The sequence below is a fragment of the Ictalurus furcatus genome, chromosome 5 (assembly GCF_023375685.1).
Source record: "Ictalurus furcatus strain D&B chromosome 5, Billie_1.0, whole genome shotgun sequence".
In the NCBI taxonomy this organism is placed as follows: Eukaryota; Metazoa; Chordata; class Actinopteri; order Siluriformes; family Ictaluridae; genus Ictalurus; species Ictalurus furcatus.
The window spans coordinates 26,738,231-26,750,750 of record NC_071259.1 but is presented as its reverse complement, the minus strand read 5'-3'; the positions used below and the strand labels follow the sequence as shown (position 1 = coordinate 26,750,750).

General features: G+C 37.9%; 1 protein-coding gene across 2 annotated transcripts; it reads right to left on the bottom strand.

Moving 5' to 3' along the window:
- Positions 1-864: 864 nt before the first annotated feature.
- On the bottom strand, positions 865-11,807 carry elovl7a (ELOVL fatty acid elongase 7a). Of its 2 annotated transcripts, none has more exons than XM_053625499.1 (8): positions 11,591-11,807; positions 7,481-7,546; positions 6,651-6,841; positions 4,489-4,569; positions 4,146-4,202; positions 3,931-4,036; positions 1,429-1,565; positions 865-1,325 (listed from the first exon to the last, which is right to left on the bottom strand). In XM_053625499.1, the coding sequence occupies exons 2-8, from the start codon at positions 7,542-7,544 to the stop codon at positions 1,092-1,094; spliced, it is 870 nt and encodes a 289-aa protein (XP_053481474.1). In that variant the 5' UTR covers positions 7,545-7,546; positions 11,591-11,807; the 3' UTR covers positions 865-1,091. The 2 variants fall into 2 exon arrangements, with proteins under 2 accessions (XP_053481474.1, XP_053481473.1); XM_053625498.1 differs by lacking the exon at positions 11,591-11,807 and adding an exon at positions 10,585-10,763.
- Between the last annotated feature and the right edge of the window lie 713 nt (positions 11,808-12,520).

Here is a 12,520-nt window from a genome sequence, read left to right as displayed (position 1 = left end):
GGAATGTGGACTCCCGTCCTAGACAAGGACAATCATGACAGTACTAAAATAAAATAAAGTATTTAATCTGCACAACGTTGCCTTCCTCATCATCTGCATTAGGAGACACGATGACTTGTTGGTCCTGTCCCAAATCACCAATAGTGCGGTTTTATCTGAACCCATATTTGCAAGTATTGCATTTCTCAGAATAAGAGTTCTGGTCCTGGATAAGCCTTCTGTCTTCCTACCCACTTATCAAATGGTCAGACAGGATCTGATCCAAGATCAGTACTTACTCAGAGGTCCAGTTAACTGCACTGGCTCCTTCAGGGACCTTCATATTGTCCTGTACTTTTCACACACTGAATTTAGTACAAAATGAATTGTAGATTTTTAAAAGCAAAAACAAACAAACAAACAACCAACCAAACGACAGTGTGGGTATATCAGCATGGTTTAAAGCACTGATAGAAAGGCCAGGGAATGTGGGAGATAAAAATAGTTAAGGCACTGGGGGTTCTTTAATGCCTGGCTAGGGAAATGTATTATGAATTAGTCATTTAACCCCTTAAACTCCCAGGACTGTTGACAGGTCCAGACTTAAGATTTCTCACTATTGTAACTACAGACCTTTCCTATTGGCTCATTCCTAACAATTATGGAACAATATGCTTTACGATGAATAGCTAAATGCAAAGCAGGGACTTTAAAGCTGGGTTAATTTGGCTTTGTATCCAATGTACAAGTAACTACACAAAGTATCAAAATGTTTAGTTATTCTAAAAAGGAAATAAAGAAAGATGAAAGTGTTGCCAGAAAAATAGTGAACCGACGCGAGAGTTCAAAGTGTTCGGTATTGGCAGGAAACAGCAACATAATAATGGGGTGGAGATTTATCTTTATTCTTTTCAGCTAAATTTGAAGTTAAATTCTTCTCCCTGACTTTTTTAAAAGCACATTTTAGACCTGTAGTAATTATTTGTGCCCTAGATTATTTCTCACAATTATAAAATATCCCTAATATAAAACATACAGTACACCAGTGAACAGCAGCACTCAAGTACTTCATGCAAGTCAGATTGTCATTTCACAACAGTTCCTAAATGTGGTTAATCCTGTTTGCTGTTGGCGATGCTGTTGTTGTTCTGGACCTTGTCTGCACGCCGGAGAGCTTTGGGAAGCCTCTTGCCCTTGGTGTATGCGTGATACCAGAAGTTGAGGAATAGGAAAAGAAAGACCACGCCGTAGACGGCGATGATGTAAATGAAGATAGGGTACTGATAGGGGCAATCCTTCATGAAGAAGTACTGACCAATGTGAGTGGTGATGATCACAAACTGCGTCTGTACACACAGGATGAAATCGGGTTTTTTATTGAATTTATAAACGAGGAAACACTTTTGCTCTTAATGCAAATCAACCAAATGGTTTAAATGCAACACCTACTAGCTGTATAGACGTCAGGTGCTTCTTCCACCACAGAAATTTCTGATAAGCAGGCCCCAGTGCCGACAGGCCGTAGTACGTGTACATTATGACATGGACTATACAGTTCAGAAGGGCATGGAATGTTCCCTGGCCACCTGGAAGACAAGACTGGGTTTCTGAGCAAGACTAGATTGTTGTTTCTAAAATACAATGGCTCAATCATCAATTACTTCATAACTTGCCAGAGCCATATCACCCTGCACTTCTCGCCTGGTTTACCACTGCAGCTAAGCAGGTTTGAGCCTGGCCAGTACCTGGATGGGAGACCTCCTGGGGAAAACTACGGTTGCTGCTACATGATATTAGTGAGGACAGCAGGGGGTGCTCATCCTGTAGTCTGTGTGGGGCATAATGCCCCAGTATAATGACGGACACTACACTGCAAAAACAGTTAAACCAAGGTCCTGACTCTCTCATAAAAAAAAAAATCCCAGGACACTTATCGTAGAAGTACAACCCGGGTTATACTTAAGTCCTGGTGAAATTCCCCCCCGTTGGCCCTTCTCCATCATGGCCCCCTAATAATCCCCATCTCTAAATTCCTCTCCTATCCACTAATAGCTGGTGTGCAGTGGGCGTTCTGGCGAACTATGGCTGCCGTTGCATCATCCAGGTGGATGCTACACACTGGTGGTGGTTAAGGAGACCCCCCTACTATGAAAAGCACTATATAAATGTAACTGTAAGTAATAACATGGAACAAATTTTCCCCTCATTTTTCTCCCCAGTTTGGACACCAGCCAATTCCCACTCACCAGCCAGCTCTCCCCTATCACAAGACATTACTGACTACATTATTTCACACCTTTTCTCTGAAACTAATGGAACTCTATTTTCTGTGTCACTATGGTGACGTGGTGTTAAAAAGATCAAAACTGGCCCTTCAGAAACATATCACCACATGTACTGAAAAAGATTTCCATGTGTTCAAAACACTAACTTTCAGGCACCAAGTCCATTGTATGGCCCTTGAAAGCTCTCTTTTTTTTTTTTTGTGGAGTTCTGTGTCAGTACTATTTACAGAAATACTCATCAACATGAAGTACAAACAAGAGTGGATTTGCACGCACGGAATGACGCATGAACAAATTTGTGTCCGTTTCATGAAAGTGCTGTTACGCATCAAAACGACTGGCGATTTGAGTGCGTTTGATGAATCAGCTTTCCAGCTGACTCCCACATTTACATGTCGTATGCATACAAATATGCCACAATTTACGTGCATATACATCTAATTTACATGAAACACACCCTAATTTATGCAAGTGTTGCAATAATGAGCCAATAAAAGGAAAGAATTCATGAGACTATAAAGATCTGAAGAAGATCTAAAGAAGGTAAATGGAGAGAGGGGGGAAATAAATCTCAGTGAAGTTAAGTTCGAGGTGCCTTCGTCTGGGCTTGCGGCAATACACACAGTTATGGAAGTGTGCTCCGTCTTTTATAAAGTGGTGTGAGGGTATAATAGTGCAGAAAAATGACATTTTCCAACCACACCAGCAGGTATTTATGTGAAATCTATTCATCTATCTGGGTTTTTATTATTCATTTTAAAACTGGAACAGATCATATTTAACTGAAGTCAAATTGAATGAATTTCCATCCTGAACAAATATCCAAATCCTTTTCCTTCTTAACAACATGCTGAAAGAAAGAAATCTGAAAAGTAGGCAAAACAGTAGGCTGCCAAAAACAAATGAAATTGCATTTGATATGTTTTAGTTCTGGGTGGAAATTCGTATAATCAGTTATAACCTAAAAGAATGTGTCAGGATATTAGTGTGCTCAAACAGCCCTGGCATGTGGTGCGTCTGTCCTAAATTCCACACCCAGAGCAGAGCTTTATACTGCCTCTTGTATGCAAATGTGCCTCCAAGCTGATAAAGATCCATATCTGTGCCTCTGATTTATGTTTACATATTACTTGTTGACACGAAATCCCATTGCATGCATTTTCTTACATGCCTTTCTGCATGCTTAAAATGTGCTTATCAAAGTTAGCTGGTACTTATTGATGATAAACACACACAAACCGACTGAGAATTTGTCTACGCTCACAGATTTATCTGTATCTAAGGGCAAGAGCTACTATGGAAGAAGAGCCGACGTGAGGTAGGATAAGTTCTCCTATTGCTCAGCAACACCGTAAAACATGATTTAAGGTTGTCACAACTATGATTTAAAGTAGATAATACACAATGCATGTCATGCTGGCATTTGAACTCAAGGATATAGCAGTTTTTCCTGTTACAGGAATAGTTATGACAGAACTAGTCCATTTCTGTAATAGGAGAAAACTGTGCATTCAGTTACACAAACATGAAAATGGTGGCATAATACATCGTGAGTGCACTTCTTTAAACAGAAAATGGGTCTGCATGTTGTATAGACTGACAAAAGCACGGCAGTGTAACTCCTCGTGCTGATGTTGGGTAATACTGAAGAAGAAAGAGAGCGTACCTGGAGCAAACCTGACACCAAACCACCATGTGAATGGCATTATAGAGTGATGGAAGACATGCAAGAAACTGATCTGGTTATTCTTTTTCCTCAGCACAAAGAACACCTAGCCAGGAAGGACATGATTAAACCATTACTAAAAGAAGCAGACGAACTGCAGCAACATTACTCGACTGAACGTGCAACTCTGGAATATTATTTTGTGGCTTACTTACCGTGTCCAGCAGTTCAATAAATTTGGAAAAGTAGTACAGCCAGCATGTGTGTGCCATCTAGTGAACAAGGACAGCAGTTTGAACAAATTTATGTCTTAGTAATGATAAATTTATCCAGCAGATTAAAGTGCTTAACCTACACATGCTTAAGAAGAGCTACTGCATGGTGTTTATCTAGTTTTAGATTAAGAGACTGGATAGATTATCTTCATAGCAAAATGCACACACCCATTGTTTATTTTCAGCTCAAACTAATGAATCATAGGAAGCAGCAATAATAATAATAATAATAATAATAATAATAATAATATCTTGCAGTTCCTCTGTAGCAGGTGCTACTTACCCTCATAGCCTGTGGGGAGTGGGAGTAATCCACCAGATCACAACTAAACGAGTAGCCTGTGCCCCAGCCAGACATCACAAACTACACACACACACACACACACACACACACACACACACGTTAGATGTCTTATAGATAATTGGAAAGTCGGGAGAATTCTCCTGCTTTCACTTGTCCACCTGCCTGCCTTTCTCACACCACAGGTGATCTGGCTTTCAATTGTCAATTTTTCGATATCTGACATCTTTAACTTTCATACTTCCATAATATGTTTTGGGTTTTTTTTTTTTTTGGTAAAGTCCTTTAGTCTGTTTGCGGAGTCTGATTAAATTGATACTTTTGGTTCGTTTGGTTTCACATTGCACATAATTAAACAAACAAAACAACAACAACAACAACAACACAAATTGGAAAAAAAAAGTGGTGGAGGGGCATGTGTGACTGAAAAGGTACTTGTAAAACCCTTTCATTCACTGGTCATAAATACAGCGATGAAGAAAAAAAAACATGCACACATCCTCAGCACACAGAACACAGAGCCGGCAGTCAGTGATCAGATAATTATACAGATAATGACTTGAAAACATTCGTGAATTCCATCAAGCAGTTGTTTTCTCTTTTTTTTTTTCAGTCCAGAACACATGGCATCTCATAAAAACTACAGCTCAGTATAGGTCATTTTATCAGCTCACAGCTACATAGAAAACTCCAAAACAAAACAAAACAAAAAATGCTGCAGGCCAAAACACATGGCATGCTTAGATCACTTGATTCAGAGTCGAATCACTTTCTCACTACAATGAAAACACACCAGGTTTCAGTTCAAACAAACTGAACACCGCCTATGTGAAAGCACTCGAATACTTACACTTTTCCCAGCTTGTGTACACATAACTACATGATTTCTCTTTAAGATGTTCAGCGAGCGTTTCTAAATCTCTCTATATTAAAATTAAACATCATTGTAAAGCTCATTTCAGCAAACATAACATTATGTAACCCCCATATATATTATATATATATATATATATATATATATATATATATATATATATATATATATAAAAATATATATAAATCTCCTTAAATGACAATAATGTCTCATGGTGAAAAATGAACTGTCCTGAGATTCTGTTGGTTACTGATGTTATGTTTGTAGAACACTATCAGTCATTTTTTTGAGCTTTTGAAGGAGGAAAGTCCACATAAAATGTACAGTGCTCTGACATTTTTTCTTAATATCGAGTAGTTTTGACTTTAAATGTTTTATGTATTGAACTATGCGTTTGTCCTTGGTCATATGTGAAAATGTTCTTGAATAATTCCATGAAATAACTATTTTTTTTTTGATATTATGGGAAAGTCCATGCATATGCGATATCTGAATAATAACAACATCATTCTGAATTACGTTGATATGTTTAATTTTTTGTAGTATGCAATGAACGCACAGTTAAAGATCTATTACCTGCCTTAAATAAATCTAACTAATGATCATTTGGGTAAATTTTTAGAAGAAATTTGTAATGCAAAACAAATCTGCAGTGATTTGCATAAGAACTGTCTAAACGTAATTCAGTGAATTAAGGCAGAGAAAAATGGATATTGTGGGAACACCCTTTTCTTTAATGCATACTTCACCTGGAAGCCTGTAGTTTGACCAAAATCCAACCAAAACAGAAACCATGTATAAACATCTTAACCTTCAGCATTCAGACGCTTCCAGAAAAAGCAGAATACTAGGTGTGGTGTGCAAGAACACCTTTAACATGCTTTATTTTTTTTTAGGTGTGAACTCGGTCAAACCTGATTCACAAACCTGATTTGCATAAAAAAAAGAGAAAGGAATCTAGTGCAACATGTTTATTAATGATGTCTGTCAGCTATTAAGGTTAGTCTTTACATGCATTACTGTGCAAACTGAAACTGTTTTGGTAAACCTATCAACTTCTTTCAACCCATCAAATTCTTTATTTTAATAGCTCTTAACTATAAACTATAGTCCTTTCACATAATTATTTTTGTAAGGGGTAAAGGTCGTATTTACAAGCTAAACTTCAGGAATGAGACAAGAGAGGTTTCGTGTTTGACATAACTCCTAGCTCAGTGGAAAACCAACAGCGTTATTGCTGAAATCTGTATGTGACCTGCAAACCACTGACCTCATAGCACATATAGAGAGAAAGAGCCACTACGCCAAAGTTGTAGATCACGAGGACCTTCTTCAGATCAAACGGTTTCTTGTTTTCCATCAGCCTGGGCCCCAGTGACATCACGAAATAGATATAGGCACAAATGATGATGGTCTGAGGCAGCGGAGAGGACATGAGCAGCCAGTCTTTAGTCCTGGGGTCTAAATCATGAGAATATGATTAGATCTCAATACAGCACCAAGGGTGGACAAATCACTAGCTCAAGCACCTGGGACATGCAGATTCTGGATCTGTGATATTAGCTTTTCATTTAATCCGGTTTCTGGGCTACCAAAGCATGGGACTGAGCAGCACTATAGGGCGTTTACTTGCCCAGTGGGCTATTAATTTAATCATTTTCCTATCCCTGTATTACTCAAACGTTTGTACAGTATGATCTATACAGTGTAGTTGCAGCTAGTCAATGTGTTCTGAACCTTTCCACATAGTCTATACCATACATACCTCTGCTCACTTAATCACAGTAACCAGAGATTAAGCTCAAGAACTTACTCATAGCAAAATTCCAAAAATGGCCATTTCTGTTAAATGTGTAACTGACAAAATAGCAAGAAAGAATGAGTTGTGGAAAGTATTTGTAATGTGTAGCTCAATACATGTTTAATATGACACGTTCCATCAGTTGTAACGTTGCATAAATAGTAGAATATCATCATATGACGAATAATCAGTATATATTTTTTATTATTATGTGCTTGCCGATAAAACAGCAGTACTTTTCATATTTATTTAATATTTAGCTTCAGGAACACTGTTCAAAGTTTTGTTGATCATTTTACCTGCATCCTTGATCCACTCATCATACAGCTGCAGAGCGGTGGAGGTTAGCTCATTAAGTGCCATCTCTGCTTCAAAGAACACGAGAAATGGTTAATGGCTTACATAAGAGTCACACACACACACACACACACACACACACACACACACTATGAGTCTGAGAGATTGTGTAAGATAAATGGATCAGTCAGTTTAGGCAGGTTACATTCAGTAGTAAAATTCGAATACATTCAACAAAGTCGTTTGTTGTGAAAATGCACTTTGCTTCATGTTTAGTGTTGACAGAAGAAAACAAGACCAGTTAACACATTTCACACATTTTGAAAAGTAATGTGAACCTTTTTACCGTCTTAGCTCATGTCCATGGTCATGTGCACAATTTATCAGTATAATTATCTTCCATCATTAACTTTTTAATCTCAAATGTCCTGTTTTTCCATAATTGTCCATGTTCAAGATGCAAATTTTTTTTTGTGCTGATGAAGCTCTTCTGATTTTTCCATATTCCTGCATTACAATTCGTACATTACGAGTCCCGCATTAGAATTTCTGCGTTACTGTTTCTGCATTAAGATCCCCAAGTTATGTTTCCTGCATTACATTTCCTCTATTACAATTCTAGCATTACAATTCCCGTGCTGTACTTCCCACGTTATGATTCCCATTTACGATTCCTGTGTCAATTCCTGCTGTACGATTCCTAAGTTATTGCTGTGTTACATTTCCTGCCTCACAATTCCTACACCACCATTCCAGCATTATATTTCCTGCGTTACAATCCATTAAGAAGCCATAAAAAAAACAATCATACAAACACCATTATATGAGTTCTGTAACTATATGTTTAACAATAAGCAAATCTAATCTTATATTAACAATTGGAATGTTCTTGTGGACAGTTGTGATATCGCACAGCATGGGCGGTGGGAGTAAAAAGCTGCATTGTTTCAACTAAAGAAAGTGATCCTGGCATTGTCCTTTTTCCCTAGCGACCTCCTTGAACAAGGGGCCAAGTGTTGGTACACAATGAGCAGTCAGTTTGTGGTAAGCTTGCACTGCTCAGGATAGCACTTAAACTGTCCCGATTGGCCAATGTTAACTGACATATTTCCTTAATAGATAAACCGCATTATTATTGCTTATATTATTACTCAGTCCCAATATGTAAATACATAAATATTTGATTACTTGGCTTTTCCAGGTTGAGTGAAGACCAAACAAATAAGACAGTATTCACACCTGATCACGTTCTCTGATTATATGGAAGATTTGTTCATGTGCATGTCAAAGAATCGAACACTTCCACAACTTCCACTGCAGTATGCACACATGATCAGGGGTATGCTTATTTACTCAGGTCTGGAACCAGCTCATTTGCATTAGATGGCAAAACTAAACCACATGGGATATGTTTGAGGGGTATTTATGGACGCATAACAAATGCCAACAGAAATACGAAAAGGTCGACAGATCATTTATGCGCCCATCTCGTAAGAATTTTGTATCAATACTGAAAAAACTACTATACAAATCTATACCCTGATCTGAATCTCTACTCTCGAAATTATGGTGCTTCGTGAATCAGTTCAATGTAAAATCCTTCCAGCTACGGCTGCACCAATCTGGTACAGGGGTTCCGTATATTAGGGAAGATACTGGCCTTAAATGTACTGTATCCAATTGGATTTGATTCAATATGGTTCAGTCATGTATTTTAGACAAAGAACGTTGACTGAAAGATTACACATGATGCATAATGTTGCAACAAGATGCTTGTGTTATCATCCGGATGTCAGGATCAGAACAAGATCTGCAATATTACATAAATAACTCAGAAAAAAGTGAATCCTAGCTTCCAACCAATTAAAAAGACTTCCCTTGAAGTACACAGAGTTATTAATTATTAAATATTGGCACTCTGTAGACACCCTCAGCCCTAATCCTGGTTCACCAGAATTGTACATTTCTTTGTTGTCTTCCTTGATCAAATACACCAGATTCAACTAATCGCTTGGATTTACACTTATGGCATTTGTCAGACACCCTTATCCAGATTGACTTACATTTACTTTCTCTCATTTATACAACTGAGCAGTTGAGGGTTAAGGGCCATACTCAAGGGCCCAGCAGTGGCAGCTTGGTGGTGCTGGGATTTGAACTCATAACCTTCCAATCAGAAGTCCGATGTCTTAACCACTGAGCTTCTTATAAATAACGTCCTAATAATTTGGACCCAATGTGTCCAGTCAATGCAAAGTTCAAGAATAACAAGCTCTTTGGCTCCAATAAATAGCCAAAAATAAACTGTACACATTTATATAATGCGCATAATATCTACACAAAATGGGTGATGCTCATGAAATAAATCTCTGGGAAATGGAAATTTCTAGAATACTATAATAGAGGGTTTCCGCAACAACAAAGAAGTAGAACTGTTAATTGTTCAAAGAATTCTTGACTAAACTAAAAGTGTACTAAAAACAACTTATTTTATTATGCTTCACACCTGATACCTACTGTAGAAAATAAATCAGAGAACACTTAATACCCACTCGCCATGTTCTTTATGGCTTAAATAAACCACAGACTGGAACATGCTTGTTTGGATACTGTAGTAGTAGTAGTAGTAATTAGAGTGAAACAAATAGCCAAGACAAGTTGAAACAAGCCGTGTAATGTCCCGTGAGCCAAACAGGTAAAGGAAGTAGCCGTAGTACAGTAGGCACACCTTCAGTTACACAGGTTTTTAACACAACATCACCTCTGTAATGTGTTACATACGTCACCAGTTCAGAAATGTTCCTAAAGTCACCGGTCAAAAACCAGTTTGATTATAAATAAATAAATAAATGACAATTTCCATAAGAGAAACCCGTCTACCTAGAACAGCATCATAAGAGAATGTAGCAGCAGCAGAAATGATACAGCACCACAAACTAAATCCCACAAATACTCTGAAATAAACAGCACCACCATTACAGCTTCAAGTAACATGTTCAACAAGAACAACGATTTTCTGCTGTAGGAAATGAGAAAATAAGACACTACATTAGCTAACGCAACACATTAGTAACATTTTAATAGTACTATTTGCTTTAACACGCACCTGTTTCACTCCCCTCGAGCTCGCTCTCTCTCTTACTCTCTCTCTCACTTTACTCTTCACTATAGTGACGAAGGCACATCAGCCCTGTGATTCGCCTTTCCATCACTAATCCCCGCCCACTAAACTTAGACTGACCAATCATATCTTAGCAGCTATAATTTGGCACTAGTAGCACTTCAGAATATGCTACTCAAAGCCATAACCACATTTTGAACACTGGGGGGAATCGAACCATTTGGTGCGGGTGGGGTCACAAAATGTAATGGTTCTTTTTGGTTCTCTATGTAATAAAGGCCCTAATTAATTTCTCTCTCTCTCTCTCTCTCTCTCTCTCTCACACACACACACAGCCTATGGGGGGCTTTTTATGGTGCCTTTATAGTGAACCTTTAAAGGTGATTACACTCTCTCCTGCCATTTTATGGAATAGAGCTGTAATAGAGTGGAAAAGAGTCTTCTTTTATGTTATGGAAAGTAACAGTCAGTGCGTTTACATGGACAACAATAATCCACTATTAACCCGATTAAGACCACACTCTGATAAGAAACTACCATGTAAACAGCCATTTTTAATTACCTTAATCCGATTAAGGTCATACTCGAAGTAAACACAAATCGAATTAAGACATGTGGAGTATTCCTGTTTTAGTCGCATTATCGACGTGTATTACAGACATGTACACACCTTAATCACACTATTAACGTCGTGTGAGAGTTTTCACCGCATTTTGCGACAGGACACGATCACACACGGCAGTGCTCAACCGTTTTACGGCAAACAAGACAGCACGGCTGCGTCCCAAACCGTATACTTGCCTACTATGGCCTGTAGTAGGAGAAATACATGTATCTCGGCTACTATATAGAGGGTAATTTCCTCAGTTTGGGACGCAGCCCACGGCTTCAAGCAGTTGTCTATTTGCACGTACAGCATGATAAATAATTAACTGCACTTAAAATGTTTGTAGAAAAATTAAATAAAAACACCCAAAACTGTATACGTTACCATAACGAAGACGAACTGTATGTTGATACGTGAAATTCTGGAGGGAACTTCGGACGGCGTGGTGCGGTGACGTTATGTTCTAGAACATGTAAAACGGGTACATGAGAGGAGTATTCTAAAAGCGACTCATGTAAACACCTTAATCACATTATTATCTTACTCAGAATAAGGTCAATAATTAGATTACTGCTGTCTATGTAAACGTAGTCACAATTTGGGGTTTTAAAGACATTATGGGAGGTAAATGATAATTTTCATTTTTAGGTGAACTAGCCTATCCCTTTACCTTTTTGAGCACAGACCTGACAAGGACATATCAAAATACAATGGTCGCAGACACTTGGGAGTTTATTGTCCAAAGAGAGAGAGAGAATTAAAGGAATAAAGAAAAATAGTTAAAGAACTAGATTTGCAAATAATATTCTTATTTTAATAAATGACTCTGTCCTAACCACAACCTAAAAACACACTTGAGTCACAGCCACACGTTTTTACCAAGTTCTAGTTGAAGTCTGAGGATGACAACTCAGTTTTATGAATCATGTTCTTAGAACAGTGAATTTACTGAAAGGCTGTCAGGAAAGCCAGGTAACCAAGTTCATTACATTCATTCACAATACGCACACAATCATTCTTCATCTTCTGCCTAATATAATATACTAAAAACAGATCCATTAATGTTTCTGGTCTCGTCACATTGACAATAATGCATTACAATATATAAATCACATAAATGTTTGCAACCCTGGATATTACTGTCGGCCGTTTAACATTTCTATTGTAAAATAGGTCTCAAATATTAAACCTAGGCTACAAAAGAAAAAACACTGCTGGCCCGGACTAAATGGATATGAACTTGAAGTGGCCCACATGTAAAATAGCAAATATGGCCCAAATATCTCAAATCACAAGTGGGCCATTTTAGGCAAA